Source organism: Mobula hypostoma, chromosome 11 (genome assembly GCF_963921235.1).
Source record: "Mobula hypostoma chromosome 11, sMobHyp1.1, whole genome shotgun sequence".
Lineage (NCBI taxonomy): Eukaryota > Metazoa > Chordata > Chondrichthyes > Myliobatiformes > Myliobatidae > Mobula > Mobula hypostoma.
Genome location: NC_086107.1, coordinates 79,478,705 through 79,494,279, shown reverse-complemented (window position 1 = coordinate 79,494,279; position 15,575 = coordinate 79,478,705). Strand labels below are relative to the sequence as shown.

The 15,575-nt window shown below is 44.1% G+C and overlaps 1 protein-coding gene across 4 annotated transcripts in view; it reads right to left on the bottom strand.

Moving 5' to 3' along the window:
• The window catches only part of LOC134353855 (brain-specific angiogenesis inhibitor 1-associated protein 2-like protein 2), a 187,872-nt gene that overhangs the window by 65,491 nt on the left and 106,806 nt on the right, over nt 1-15,575 (bottom strand). For 3 of the 4 annotated variants that reach the window (XM_063062328.1, XM_063062329.1, XM_063062327.1), the window contains exons 8-9: nt 11,978-12,094; nt 8,520-8,670 (exon numbers count right to left, since the gene is read on the bottom strand). In XM_063062328.1, the coding sequence (XP_062918398.1) occupies nt 8,520-8,670; nt 11,978-12,094 (268 nt within the window). The remainder of the gene's footprint in view (nt 1-8,519; nt 8,671-11,977; nt 12,095-15,575) is intronic. The other variant, XM_063062330.1, reaches the window with a different exon arrangement.

Sequence of the window (15,575 nt, the reverse complement as noted above, 5' to 3'; positions counted from 1 at the left end):
GCTTCCTTTCATAGTTAATCTTTTCTCTCTTAATGACCTTCTTGGTTTCCTTTTGTTAGGTTTTAAAAAATTCCCAATCTTCTGTCTTCCCACTAATTTTTGCTTCCTTGTATGCCCTCTCCTTTGCTTTAACTTTGGCTTTGACTTCCCTTGTCAACCTTTCTCCACTTGAAAATTTCTTCTTTTTTGGAATATACCTGTCTTGCACATTCCTCATTCCTCACATAAACTCCAGCCACTGCTGCTCTGCTGTCTTTCCCGCCAGTGTCCCTTTCCAGTCAACTTTGGCCAGTTCCTCTCTCATGCCACTGTAATTTCCTTTACTCCACTGAAATACCGACACATCAGATTTCGGCTTCTCTTTTCCTAATTTCACAGTGAACTCAATCATGTTATGATCACTGCCTCCTAAGGGTTCCTTCACCTCAATCTCTCTAATCACCTCCGGTTCATTACACAATACCCAATCCACAACAAGCTGTTCTAAAAAGCCATCTCACAGACATTCTACAAATTCTCTCTCTTGAGATCCAGTGCTGACCTGATTTTCCCAAACTACTCGCATGTTAAAATCCCCCACAATTATCATAACACTGCCCTTCCGACAAGTCTTTTCTATTTCCAGTTGTAATTTGTAGTCCACATCCCTGCAGCTGTTTGGAGGCCTATAAGTAACTGCCATCAGGGTCCTTTTACCCCTGCTATTTCTTAGCTCAACCCATAAAGATTCTGCACCTTCCGATCCTATATCACCTCTTTCTAATGATTTAATATCATTTCTTACCAATAAAGCCACGCCTCCCCCTCTGCCTATCTTCCTATCCTTCCGATACACCGTGTATCCTTGGACTTTCAGCTCCCAGAGACATGCGTCCTTTAGCCAGGTCTCAGTGATGGCCACACCCTTGACTTCTGAAGAGCCCCTGGATTGCAAAAGCATCAGGATCTAACACCATCCTATTTGGGACCTTATTGAAGTCCATATAAATGAGATTTACTACACTACCCCCCATCAATACTCCTTATTATCTCCTCAAAAAACATTCAATCAGATTGGTCAGACAGAAACCATGCCAGCTTTCTCTGCCTTTCCAAGTGATCATTACCCCTGTCCCTCAGAATGTTTTCTAATAACTTCTCTGTTACTATTGCATTGCATCTGGCTCTTCTGTTCCTCTGGTTTTGAAGGATCTTCTGCCATGTTCTGCATTCCACTTCATTGTTTAAAGGCATGCTGGTCATGGTTGACCAAGACAGCTCTGACTGCCAACTTTTCAACACGGTGGGAAAGACTTCAGCTTGTATGTCTCTGAGCTGAACCAGTTGGCATCTGTAAGAAGCAGAAACCTACACGACCACAAGGAGAACGTACAAACTCCTTACAGACAGCAGTGGGAATTGAACCCGCATTGTTGGTACTGTAAGGAATTATGCTAACCACTACCCTACCGTGCCACTCTATCGAAATTAGCAGTTAGTCAGCCTTCTGAGACAGAGCTATGGATTCATAGAGCTATACAGCACAGAAACAGGCCCTTCAATCCAACTCATTCACATCTAAACTCATCCCATATCACAAAGCCCTTATCTTTTTAAACCTTTCCCATCTATATGCCTATCCAATTACTTTTTAATTCTGCTCATTGTACCTACCTCACTTACTTTCTCTGACAGCTAATTCCAGGTGGAGTTAGTGATAAGGAAGGCAAATGCAATGCTAGCATTGAATTCAAGAGGACAAGCATACAAAAGCAAGGATGTAATGCTAAGGCTTTATAAGGTATTTGTCAGACCTCACTTGGGCATCAAATGGAATGGGGAGAAGGCAGGGGAGTGGGAATGACTGGAAGAATTGGATCAGCCCATGATTGAATGGTGGAGCAGACACGATGGGCCAACTGGCCTACTTCTGCTCCTATATCTTATGGTCTTATGGAGTATTGTGAGCAGTTTTGGGCCCTTTATCTAAGAATGGATGTCCTGGCATTGGAGTGGGCCTAAAGGAGGTTCACAAGAACGATCCCGGGAATGAGAAGCATTTCATGGCTCTGGAGGTGTACTTGCCTGAGTTTAGAAGAACAAGTGGGAGATCTCATTGAAATCTATCAAATATTGAAAGGCCTAGATAAAGTGGACATGGAGAGGATGCTTCCTGTGGGGGGTGGGGGTGGAAGCTAGGACCAGAGGGCACAATCTTTGAACAATAGAATGTTCCTTTAGAACTGAGATGAGAAGAAATTTCTTTAGCCAGAAGGTGGTGATTCTGTGGAATTCATTGCCACAGACTGTCGTGGGGGCCAAGTAAAAGGGTATATCGATCGTTCTTGATTAGTAAGGGCATCAAAGATTATGGGGAAGAGACAGGAAAAAGGGGTTGAAAGGGATAATAAATCAGCTTTGACGGAATGGCGGAGCAGACTCAATGTGCCGAATTATCCAATTCTGCTCCTATGTCTCATGATCTTATTGTCTAATTCCATAAATGCACCACCCTTGTGGGTGAAGAAGCCGCCTCTAAGGTTCCTTCTAAATCTTTCACCTCTCACCCTAAACTTATGACCTCTAGTTTTTGTTTCTCTTTCGCTGAGAAAAGGACTGTGTGTTTTCACCGTCTATGCCCTTCATGATTTTAAAGATTAGCTTTATTTGTCACATGTATATTGAAATATTGTAACATACAGTGAATTGCATTGTTTGCGTCGACAACCAACACAATTCTAGGATACGCTGTGGGAAGCCCACAAGTGCCGCCATGCCTCTGGTACCAACATAGAATGCCCACAATTTACTAACCCTAACCCAAATGCCATACATCTCTGTAAGGTTACCCTATCAATCTCCTATGCCCCGAGGAATAAACTCCTTGCCTGCTCAAACTTTCAAGCCCCTTGAGAACCAAAACTTCCTTATAATAGAGACAGAGAAATCCAGAAGGGAAGTATCAAAGGTGGACTGTGATCTGTGTAAACAGGGAGGTAACTTGCTGCAAAGGTGATAACACTGTGGCATCCTGCACTGGTGCAGGATACAGCACAAATGAATTCATGGAGTTATACAGCGTGAAGCAGGCCACTGCATCCAACAGATCCATGCTAATGGAGAGCTGCCTACATAATGAAGAAAGATTTGGCGTTGTGATCCTGATTAAACCTGAAACAATGACTATTTCATGTATTCTCTTCCCATTATTACCATCAGGAAAGAGGTACAGGAGCCTGAAGACCCACAATTAATGTTTCAGCAACAGCTTCCTTCCTCCACCATCAGATTTCTAAATGGTCCCTGAACCCACAAATATTACCTCACTATTCCTATTTTGCACTACATATTTATTTTGTAATTTATTGTAGTTTTATACCTTTGCACTGCACTTCTGCCACAAAACAAGAAATGTCATAAGTAACCTCATCTCAGGCTTCCAGCCGAGTACTGGTATTGATTAGAACCAACATTTTGATGACAAACTCTGCCATCTTCATCAGGGATGATGCCCGGGCATGTCTAATCTGGTGGTATATATATTCCTGTATTCTGTCCAACTTAATTGGTTAGTCCTCATCCAATCAGGTTAACACTCTCCCACTTTGGTTACAATCAAATTCGAATTCTTACTTAGAGCAAGACTTTCGTCTTTATTAAAATTCTTTTCCTCTTTTATTTTTCAATGGCTTCCTTCATCAGGCAGCTCCAAAAGCCATTGGCACAGTGCAATAGCTCTGTGCCTTCGAAGTCATTCCTATGGCCTTTGATAATGCAATGCTCGGCTACCACCAATTTCTCCAGGTAACCCAGACAGACACACATCCTGTGCTCCTTGATGCAGGTTTCCATCATGCATCCCATCTGGCCGAAATATACTGCCAAGCATTCACAGGGAATCCTGTAAACGCCAGACTTCCTGAATCCCAAGTCATCTTTGGCCCACATAAGCTGTGATTAGAGCTTCCTTACAGGTTTGTGAATGGTATTAATCTGGTATTTCTTCAGGATCCTGGCAATCCTTCATAAATCTGCGGAAATATAGGGAAGATTCTGTGGTTAAGTAGGCATATGGTGCATTGGTCTTCATCAACGGTGGGATTGAGTTTAAGAGCCGAGAGGTAATATTGCAGCTATATAGGACTCTGGTCAGACCCCACTTGGAGTACTGTGCTCAGTTCTGGTTGCCTCACTACAGGAAGGACGTGGAAACCATAGAAAGGGTGCGAGGAGATTTATAAGGATATTGCTTGGAGTGGGGAGTATGCCTTATGAGAATAGGTTGAGTGAACTCGGCCCTTTCTCCTTGGAGCGACGGAAGATGAGAGGTAACCTGATAGAGATGTACAAGATAATGAGAGGCATTGATCGTGTGAATAGTCAGAGGCTTTTTCTCAGGGCTGAAATGGCTAACACAAGAGGGCACAGTTTTAAGGTGCTTGGAAGCAGGTACAGAAGAGATGTCAGGGGTAAGTTTTTATGCAGTGAGTAGTGAGTGCGTGGAATGGGCTGCCAGCAGTGGTGGTGGAGGCGGATATGATAGAGTCTTTTAAGAGACTCCTGGACAGGTACATGGAGCTTAGAAAAATAGAGGGCTATGGGTAAGCCTAGGTAGTTCTAAGGTAAGGACATGTTCGGCACAGCTTTGTGCTGTAAGTTTTCTATGTTCCTGTAAGACAGGCAGTACCGACGGGTTCCTTCTCAATGTTAGGTTTCCAGTTTTTTCCGTCGGCCCTTTTAAGGGCCCAATTGATTTCCTTCTCCTTATAGCCATTCTGCAGGAATGTCGTGCATAATCATCTTATTTCCTCAGGGAGACTCTCCGGGTTAAAAATAGTTTTCGCACAGTTAATCAAAATAGAAAGAACTGCCCTATGTTGGGAGGTGTGATTGAGGCTGTTATTGTTGAGGTAAAAGTCCGTGTGAGTGAGTTTCTGATAGATGCCGTGTCCGAGGCTGCCATCTGGTTTGCATCATATTAGAATGTCCAGGAACGGGAAACAACCATTCTTCACCATCTCCATCATAAATTAAATATTTGGATGTATACTGTTCAGATGGTCGTGGAACTGTTGAAGTGCCTGGAGTCCATGAGGCCACACTACAAAGGTGTCATTGACATTTCTGAAGAAGCATTTGGGGCATAACAGCAATGAACTCAGAGCCCTCTCCTCGAAGTCCTCCATGTAGAAATGTTTTAAAGAAATTTCATGTCATATAGTTACATAAGTGTTGTCTGTTAGAAGCTACTGACACGATGAAAGAAGCCACACAATATAATCCTTGCCCTCTATCTCCATGTTTCTCTGTATCTCTGCTATAATCTCTCTCACAGGCCTACCAACAATGCAATGTAGCTTTTAGCATGACACTGTTACAGCTTGGGGCAGAGTTCAATGTTCAATTCTGGCATTATCTGTAAGGAGTCTGTACATTCTCCCCATGGAATGCATGGGTTTTCCCAGGGCATTCCAGTTTCCTCCCACAGTCCAAAGACATACCGTTCAGGTTAAATGGTCATTGTGATTAGGTTAATATTAAATCAGAGTTGTCAGGGGTTGCCGGGACAGCATGACCCAAAGAACCGAAAGGGCCTATTCCACTAAATAAATAAATACATTTTTCTGCAACCTCCCGACACTAGATCATGGAACAGCACAGGATCAGGTCTTTCAGCCCACAATATTGAGCAAATCTAATTAAATTAGTAATCAACTATCTAACTAACCTTTCATCTACAGAATGTCCACATCCTTTCATTTTCCTCGCATTCATGTTCCTATCTAAACATCCCTTAAAAGTCCCTGATATATCTGTCTCTACCACCATCCCAGGCAGTGCAGTCCAGGAACTCACCACACTCCGTTTTTTTTTAAAAATCTGCCCCTCACATCTCCTTTGAACTTGTGATGGAATGAAGGGATAGGTAAATAGGGGGAAAAACAGAGGACAATGATTAACTTATAATCAATCACCTTTTAAGCGCCTTAGCTTACTGCTTTGGGCGAGTTTGGACAAGTCAGAAAGAAGCTTTACCCAGCAACCGGTGACGTACTAGTCACTGTTCTCTAAAGACAGGCAAAGACTCAAATAAGGGACCATCTGATCTTGCAGAAGCAGCTCAAGGTATAGCTAAATATGGGAGGGATGAGGTAACGGCTAGAATGTTCTTGAGAAAAGGGGAAGGGGCCCAAATGGGGAACTGGTGGGCTAGCTTTGGCTTAATATAGTTATAACTAACTGACCAATCATTATTTTACATCTAGTTGTATCTTAGCATGTGATTGAAATGATTCTAATATTGTCTAAACTTGTTATCGTAAGATTTCCTGCTACCTGATCAATGTTATAAATTGCGTAGAATTGTGTAATTCGGGGGCAGTTTCTGGACTGGCTCTTTTGGGAGATCAGTCTGTAACTTCCCCCATAGCATGCTATGAGTAGAGAATAAAGGTTTGAAAAGAATTACGTGTGTCAGTGTATTTGTTTTACAATTGCTATTGCATCGGGTCCGATTGAGTACGACACTTGCACCCACTCGCCTTCTATGCATGCCCTCTGGTATTAGACATTTCAACCCTGGGAAAAAAGATACTCTCTGACTCCCATAATTTTTTAATCCTCGAGCAAATCTCCCCCCAGCCTCCACCATTGCTGAGAAAACAACCCAAGTTTGTCCAGCCTTAAAAGGGGAGTGATTTACCGTGGCTTAACCCACTAATCTACCATTAGTGGAATGTTGGGGGAAAGTGGAAACTCTTGGAAGAAGCTTACTCAATTCCAGGGAGCCATATACACAAGAGATTCTGAAGATGCTGGAAATCTTGATGAGCATACACAAAGTGCTGGAGGAACTCAGCAAGTCAGGCTGGAGGGGGAAAACTGTTAACGTTTCGACCCAAGACCCATCGACAGGATTTATTTTAATTCCATTCCCCATTCCCATTCCAACACGTGGTCATCCATGGCCTCTTCTACTACCACAATGAGGCTACTCTCAGGTCGAAGGAGCAACATCTCGTATTCGATCTGGGTCATCTCCACCTGATGGCATGAACATCGATTTCTCCAACTTCCAATAATTTTCCCCCTTTCACTCTTCTTCCATTCCCCAATTTGGCTCCCCTCTTACCTCTTCCCCTCACCTGCCTATCTCCTCCTCCTTCTCTTTCTCCCATGGTTCAAACTCCTCTCCTATCAAATTCCTTCTTCAGCCTTTTACCTTTTCCACCTATCATTTTCCAGCTTTTCACTTCATACCCCACCTCCCCAACTTGGCTTCACCTACCATATTCTAGCTTGTACTCCTTCACCTCCCCCAACTTTATTATCTTGGCTTTTTCCCCCCTTCCTTTCCCACCTCGGCCCAGAACGTTGACTGTTAATTCCTTTCCCTACACGCGGCTTGATCCACTGAGTTCCTCCAGCGTTTTGTATGTGTTGTTTCAGACAGATTCACAGTTTTGATCGAAATGCTTGACTGTCTATTTCCCTCCTCAGACACTGCACGACCTGTTGAGTTTGCCCAGCAGATTGTTTGTTGCTCCAAATGCCAGCATCTGTAGTCTCTTGTATCTCCAGAATAACTACTTGTCTGATTAGTTTTGTTTCACTACCTTGTTTAAGACATCATAAACACGAGTTATTGAGAATAGATAAGTAGGTTAAATATTTGTATAGTCGTTTTTTAGAGTAGGTAAACTGTGTGATTACAGGGCTTACGTTTTATTTTATTAACAGATTCACCACGGTAACAGGACCTTCCAGCAGAATTACTCCAAACCACCCAGTTACACGCATGCAACCAATTAACCTTTGGAAGGTGGGAGGAAACCCGAAAACCCAGACGAAATCCACACAATCACAGGAAGAATATACAATCTCCTTACTGACAGCGGCAGGAATTGAACTTGGGTCGTGGGCACAGCAACAGCCTCCCATCAGAGAGGAAGCTGTGTAGTATCCACACCAAGACCATCAGACTCAAAACCAGTTACTTTCTCCAAGCAGAAAGGCCAATCAACACCTCCACCTAATAACCTACCAACCCACCCTTCCACATCCCAACCACCTCCACTTTATGATTTCCTGTCACTCACCTTACCTACAAACACTCCTGTACCTAGTGTCACTTTATGGACATACAATCAATCTATGTATATAAGCTATCTTACCTATTTATATTTATTGTGTATTTTATTGTTGCATTCTTTCTCTTATTCTGTTTTTTGCGCTGTATCAAATCCAGAGTAACAATTATTTCATTTGCCTTTACACTTGTGTTTGGAAATGACAATAAGCAATCTTGAATACTGGAATACTCAAGCTAATCACTACACTGGAATACTCAAGCTAATCACTACACTGGAATACTCAAGCTAATCACTACGTAACTGTAACAGTTTACATGAGAGCTTCTACATGAACATTACAATGAAGATGAGAAGTGGAGGCAATTCAAAGATTTTCAGTAAAATATGAAAGTAATTGCTAGTGAGATAAGAAAAGATAAATGCATGAGGTATTTCACAATATCTTACTCATGGAAGGGCTCCTTTCTCCTGATTTCGACAGCTCGGGATTTGGAAATAGTGACAGCTCAGCTCCATTTAACTCATTCCATCTTCTCAAAGGCTGAGGGCTGGGTATAAAGCTGCGTCTCGAGATGCTGTTGAAATTGGAAGCATCGTTCTGTGGGGAGAAACAAAGTCAGTCAATTTACCGCATCTTACCTGTTTGCAGCACTGTAGTACAGTGCTTCAAATTCACTGAACTGAATGCAGAGCAGAAATTATGCTCATTTTCAAAGGTGTAACCATGGGCACTGGCACTGATCCAGCTATGCCTGCCTTTTGGTCAGCTACGTGGAACAGTCTATGTTCCAAACTTACACTGGCATCACTCCCCAATTTTTCCTACATTAGATTGGCAACAGCATTGTTGCTGCTTTCTGCACTCCTGCTGATCTTGTCAACTTCATTAATTTTGCCTCCAACTTCCACCCCGCCCTCAAATTTACCTGGTCCATTTCTGACACCTCCCTCCCCTTTCTCGATCTCTCTGTCTCTATCTCTGGAGACAGCTTACCTACTGATATTTATTATAAAGCCACTGACTCTCACAGCTACCTAGACAGTACCTCTTCCCACACTGCCATCCCCTTCTCTCAATTCCACTACCGTATCTCTATCGTATCTGCTCTCAGGATGAGGCTTCTCATTCCAGAACAAAGATGTCCTCCTTCTTCAAATAAAGGGGCTTCCCTTCCTCTACCATCAATGCTGCATCTCTTCCATTTCATGCACATCTGGCCTCACCTCCTGCCACCCCACCAGGGAGTGGGTTCCTCTCATCCTCACCTACCACCGCACCAACCTCTGCGTCCAGCCCATAATTCTCTGTAACTTCTGCCATCTCCAATGGGATCCCACCACCAAGCACATCTTTCACCCACCCCCAACATTCTGCTTTCCGCAGGAATCGCTCCCCACTGATCTCCCTCCTAGCACTTATCCTTGCAAGCAGAACAATTGCTACACCTGCCCCTACACCTCCTCCCTCACTACTATTCTGGGCTCCAAACAGTCCTTCCGGGTGAGGTGACACTTCACCTGTCAGGCTGTTGGTGTCATCTACTGTATTCTTTGCTCCCAGTGGGGCCATCTGTATATTGCTGAGACATGACGTAGATTGGGAGACCGCTTCACCAAACATCTATGCTCCGTCTGCCAGAAAAAGCGGGATCTCTTAGTGGCAACTTAGTGGCATTTCTTAGTAATTCCACTTCCCATTCTCATTCCAACATGTCAATCCACAGCCTCCTCTACTGTCATGATGAGGCCACACTCAGGTTAGAGGAGCAACACCTTTTATTCCAACTAGGTAGCCTCCAACCTGATGGCATGAACATTGATTTCTCAAACTTCCGAAAATGACCCCTCCCACCTTCACCATTCCTTATTCCCATCTCCCTGTCTCACCTTATCTCCTTACCTGCCCATCACCTCTCTCCTCCTTTTCTTTCTTCCATGGCCTTCTGTCCTCTCCTATCAGATCCCCCCATCTCTTTCACCAATCCACTTCCCACCTCTTTACTTCAGCCTGCCCCCCACTCCCAGTTTCACTTATCACCTTGTGTTTCTTCCTCCCCTCCCCCCACATTCTTACTCTGACTCATCTTTTTTCTCTAGTCCTGATGAAGGGTCTCGGCCCGAAACATCGAGTGTACTCTTTTCCATAGATGCTGCCTGGCCTGCTGAGTTCCTCCAGCATTTGTGCGTGGTTCTCTTTTTCCTGTACATTAGTAGCACTTGTTGGTTATTGGAACAGAAATAACCAGGAGCAACATTAGGCCTCTCAGCCCCTCAAGCCTGCCCTGCCATTCATGTACAGGATAGAACAGTCCCTTCAACTCATGATGCCTGTGATGAACTAATACTCTCCTCGGTCTGTACATGATCCATATCAAATCTATTAGAATAGTTGAAGAAATAACAAGCAGGATAGAAAAGGAGAATCGGTTGATGTTGTGTACTTGGATTTTCAGAAGGCCTTTGGTGCCACAGAAGAAGCTGCTTAACAAGCTAGAAGCTCACAGTATTACAGGAAAGATCCAAGCATGGATTAAGCAGTGGCTGGTTGGCAGGAGGCGAAGAGTGGGAATAAGTGGAGCCTTTTCTTGTTGGCTGTCAGTGACTAGTGGTGTTCCACAGGGGTCTGTGTTGAGATGGATTATTTTTACATGTCAATGATAGAATTGATGGCTTTGCTGCAAAGCTTGCAGAAAATATGAAGATAGGTGGAGGGGCAGGTAGTTTTGAGGAAGAAATGAGGTTGCAGAAGGACTTAGACAGATTAAGGGAATGGACAAAGAAGTGCCAGATGGAATGCAGTGACAGGAAGTGTATGGTCATGCACTTTGATAGAAGAAATGAAAGGATTGACTATTTTCTAAATGGAGATGAAATGCGAAAATCTGAGGTGCAAAATGATTGGGAGTCTTTGTGCAGGATTCCCTAAAGGTTAATTTGCAGTTAAGTCTGTGGTGAGGAAGGCAATGCAATGTTAGCATTAATTTCAAGAGGACTAGAATATAAAAGCAAGGATGTGATGTTTAGACTTTATTAAGTACTGGTGAGGCCTCACTTGGAGTATTGTGAACAGTTTTGGGCCCCTTATCTTAGAAAGGACATGCTGAAACTGGAGAGGGTTCAAAGGAGGTTCACAAAAATGATTCCAGGAACCTCATTGTGGTCAAATGTGGTAAGGATTTTCATCTCTAAAGAATAATGGTGAATTAGATGGGTTTTCACAATAATACAGTACTTTCAAGAACCCTGTTTTAGAAACCAGCTTCATACCTGTTATTTAATGACCTAGTTTCAGATACCTTTTTGGCCATGGTGCTTTTTGAACCCATGTCTCTGGTTCATTGTCCACTTTGTCACTGGAGACCACACAGAACGTGTCAGAAACAAATGTGCTTGGACAATGAATATAGGTTGAGTGAGCTAGAGCGTTTCTCTTTGGAGTAAAGGAGGATGAGAGGAGACCTGATAGATCATAAAAGACATTGACTGAGAGCATAGCCAAAGACTTTTTCCCAGGGTGGAAAGGTCTAATAGCAGGGGACATAATTTTAAGGTGGCATAAGGAAGATGTCAGAAGTAGTTCTTTCCACAGAGAGTGGTAGGTGCGTGGAACACCTTGCCAGGAGTTCTGGTAGAGGCAGATATATTTGGGTCATTAAAATAACCATATCACATGAATTATATAAAAATGAAGAGCTATGTAGGATGGCAGAGTTAAATTGACCTTTGAGGAGATTCAAAGATCAGCACAAAATATTGGACCAAACTGCTGTTATATTGGGCCATATACTGTTCTATGTTCTAAATCATTGCTTTGTTGTCATGGTTGTGACCAGCCATTGGGAGAATTGGTAACTCAGGCTGGGAAATCATGGAGTATGGAGCAGCCTTTCCAATTTTCCGATTACCACGTTGGGAGGCACTGTTGAGATGCGTGGGCTGGCTCTGCCGGAGATGTTGCCGTGCGATGCAGCACTGGAGTGTTCACTCCACACTGGAATCTTGTTGTGAAGGGAATCCCGTGCCTGAAACAAAGCAGGAAGATGAAGAATGAGGTGAAGAGCTGCAGGTGGTTAGATAGCTCACAGGTGCCCATGGTGTTATCAATCACGTGACTCCACACAGACCTGAAAGGACCTGCGGAGATCCACATGTGAGGCTCTGGTCTCAACACTAGCAACTTCCAAAACCAGGAGAAAATCTGCAGATGCCAGAAATCCAAACAATGTGCACAAAATATTGGTGGAACTCAGCAGCCTCTGCACCATCTAAGGGAAAGATAAACAGTCAATGTTTTGGGCTGAGACAGGACTGAAAAAGAAGATGAGAAGTCAGAGCAGGAAGATGAGGGGAGGAGAAGAAGAAGTACAAGGCAGTAGGTGATAGGTGAAACTGGGAGAGGGGAGGAGTGAAGCAAAGAGCTGGGAAGTTGATTGGTGAAATAGATAAAGGCTGGAGAAGGGGGAATCTGACAGGAGAAGGTAGAAGACCATGGAAGAAAGGGAAGGGGGAGGAGCACCAGAGGGACATGATGGGCAGGTAAGAAGATAAAGTGAGAGAGGGAAATGGGAATGGGATAATGACAAAGGGGGAGACACAATTACTGGAGGTTCGAGAAATCGATGTTCGTGCCATCTGGTAGGAGGCTACCCAGTCAGAATATAAAGTGGTGCTCCTCCAACCTGAGTGTGGCCTCATCACAGCAGTAGAGAAGACTATGGACTGACATGGCAGAAGCGAATGGGAAGTGGAATTGAAATGGGTGGCCACCAGGAAATTCTGCTTTTTCTGGCAGACAGAGCATAGGTGCTTGAAGAAGTGGGTCCCATCGATATACAGGAGGCCACAAAAGGGCCACCAGATACAGTAGATAACCCCACTAGACTTACAGGTGAAGTGTCACCTCACCTGGAAAGACTGTTTGGGGCCCTGAATACAAGTGAGGGACAAGGTGTAAAGTCAGGTGTAGTACTTATACCGCTTGCAATTATAAGTACCAAGAGGGAGATCAGTGGGGAGGGATGAATGAACAGCAAGTTATGTAGGTCATGATCCAGGCAGAAAGCAGAAAGTGGGATCGGGGGGGGGTGGGGGGGAGGAGGAAAAGATGTACTTGTGGTGGGATCCCATTGGAGAAGGCAGAAGTTATGGAGAATTATGTGCTGGATGTGGAAGCTGGTGGGTAGAAGGTGAAGACAAGAGGAACCCAATCCTTGGTGGAGTAGCAGATGGACGGGGTGAGGGCAGATGTATGCAAAATGGAAGAGAATGCAGGTGAGAGCAGCATTGATGGTGGAGGAAGAAAAGCCCCTTTCTTTGAAGAAGGACATCTCATTAGTTCTGGAATGAAAAGCCTCATCCTGAGAGCAGATGGAGGAATTGAGAGAAGGGGATAGTGTTTTTACAAGTAACAGGGTGGAAAGAGGTATAGTCCAGGTATCTGTGAGAATCAAGTTTATAAAATATATCAGTGGATAAGCTTTCTCCAGAGATAGAGACAGACAGATCAAGAAATGGGGAGGAGGTGCCGGAAGTGGACAAGGTACATTTGAGGGCAGGGTGGAAGTTGGAGACAAAATGAATGAAGTTGACGAGCTCAGCATGGGTGCAGGAAGCAGCACCAATGCAGTCATCGATGTAACGTAGGAAAAGTTGGGGAATGACACCAGTGTAGGCTTGGAACACAGACTGTTCCATATAGCTGAAAACAGGCAGGCATAGCTGGGACCCATGCCAGTACCCATGGCTACTCCTTTTGTTTGAACTTGCATGTGTCCCAGCTATGCTTGCCTTTCTGTCAACCTTAGAACTCTTCTTACATCGGTGACTCAACCGGTGCTGCAGACCACCATCAACACAGCCCACACCTGCATCTCTTCCATTTTGCACACATCTGCCCTCACCCCATCCTCCCACCACACCACTAGGGATAGGATTCCTCTCATCTTCACCTACCATCCCTTTGGTCTCTGAGTCCAGCACATAATTCTCCATAACTTCTACCATCTCCAATGGGATCCCACCACCAAACACATCTTTCCTTCCCCCTCACTTTCTGCAAGGATCACTCCCTACACAACTCCTTTGTCCATTCATCCCTCCCCACTGATCTCCCTCCTGGGGTACTTATCCTTGCAAACCCCAAACAGTCCTTCTAGGTGAGATTACGCTTCACCTGTGAGTCTGTTGGGGTCATCTTCTGCATCCAGTGCTCCCATTATGGCCTCCTGATATAAAAATGAAGAGCTATGTAGGATGGCAGAGTTAGATTGACCTTTGAGGAGATTCAAAGATCAGCACAAAATATTGGACCAAATATGTAAGACCCGACATAGATCGGGAGACCACTTCACCTAGCACCTACCAGTCTGCCAGTAAAAGCAGGATTTCTGGTGGCCACCCATTTCAATTCTACTTCCCACTCCCATTCTGATACGCCAGTCCATGGCCTCCTCTACTGCTGCGCTGAGGCCACACTGAGGTTGGAGGAGCAACACCTTATATTCCATCTGGTAGCCTCCAACCTGACGGTATGAACATTGATTTGTCTAACTGCCAGTAATTTCCCCCCCAAAACTCCTTTACCATTCCCCCATTCCCATTTCCCTCTCTCACCTTATCTCCTTGCTTGCCCTCTGGCGCTCTTCCCCCTTCCTTTTTTTCCATGGTCTTCTACCCTCTCCTATCAGATTCCCCCTTCTCCAGTCCTTAATCTCTTTCACCATACAACTTCCCAAAACTCCCCCTCGCCTGGTTTCACTTATCACCAACCACCTTGTTCTTCTTTCTTCCCTCCCTCCACCTTGTCGTTCTGACCTCTCATCTTCTTTTCCAGACCTGATGAAGGGTCTCAGCCCAAAACATCGACCGTTTACTCTTTTCCAAAGGTGCTGCCGGACCTGCTGAGTTCCTCCAGCATTTTGTGTGTGTTACTAGCAACTGTCTGTCTATTCTACATCAGTATAAAGTAAGACTATTATCAAAGTGCATATACACTCAGTGGCCCTTTATTAGGTATACCTTTACACCTGCTTGTTAATGCAAATATATAATCAGCCAATTATGTGTGAATGAACTCAATGCATTAAAGCATGCAGACAAGAGTTATTGTTCAGACTAAACATCAGAATGGGGAAGAAATATGATCTAAGTGACTTTGACTGTGGAATGACTGTTTGTGCCAGGCAGGGTGGTTTCACTATCTCATAAACTGTTTATCTCCTGGGAATTTCACACACAACTGTCTCCACAGTTTACAGAGAGTGGTGAAAAAAACTAAAACAATATCCAGTGAGAGGCAGTTCTGTGTGTCAATATGGCCGGTTAATAAGAGAGGTCAGAGGAGAATGGCCAGACTGGTGCAAACTCTACAAGAAGGTGACAGTAACAGCAGTGGTATGCAGAAGAGTATCTCTGAACACACAACACATCAAACCTTGAAGCGTACAAACATACACTCAGTGGAAGTGGTCAATGAGTATTAATTTATTTGTTTATTATTGTAAT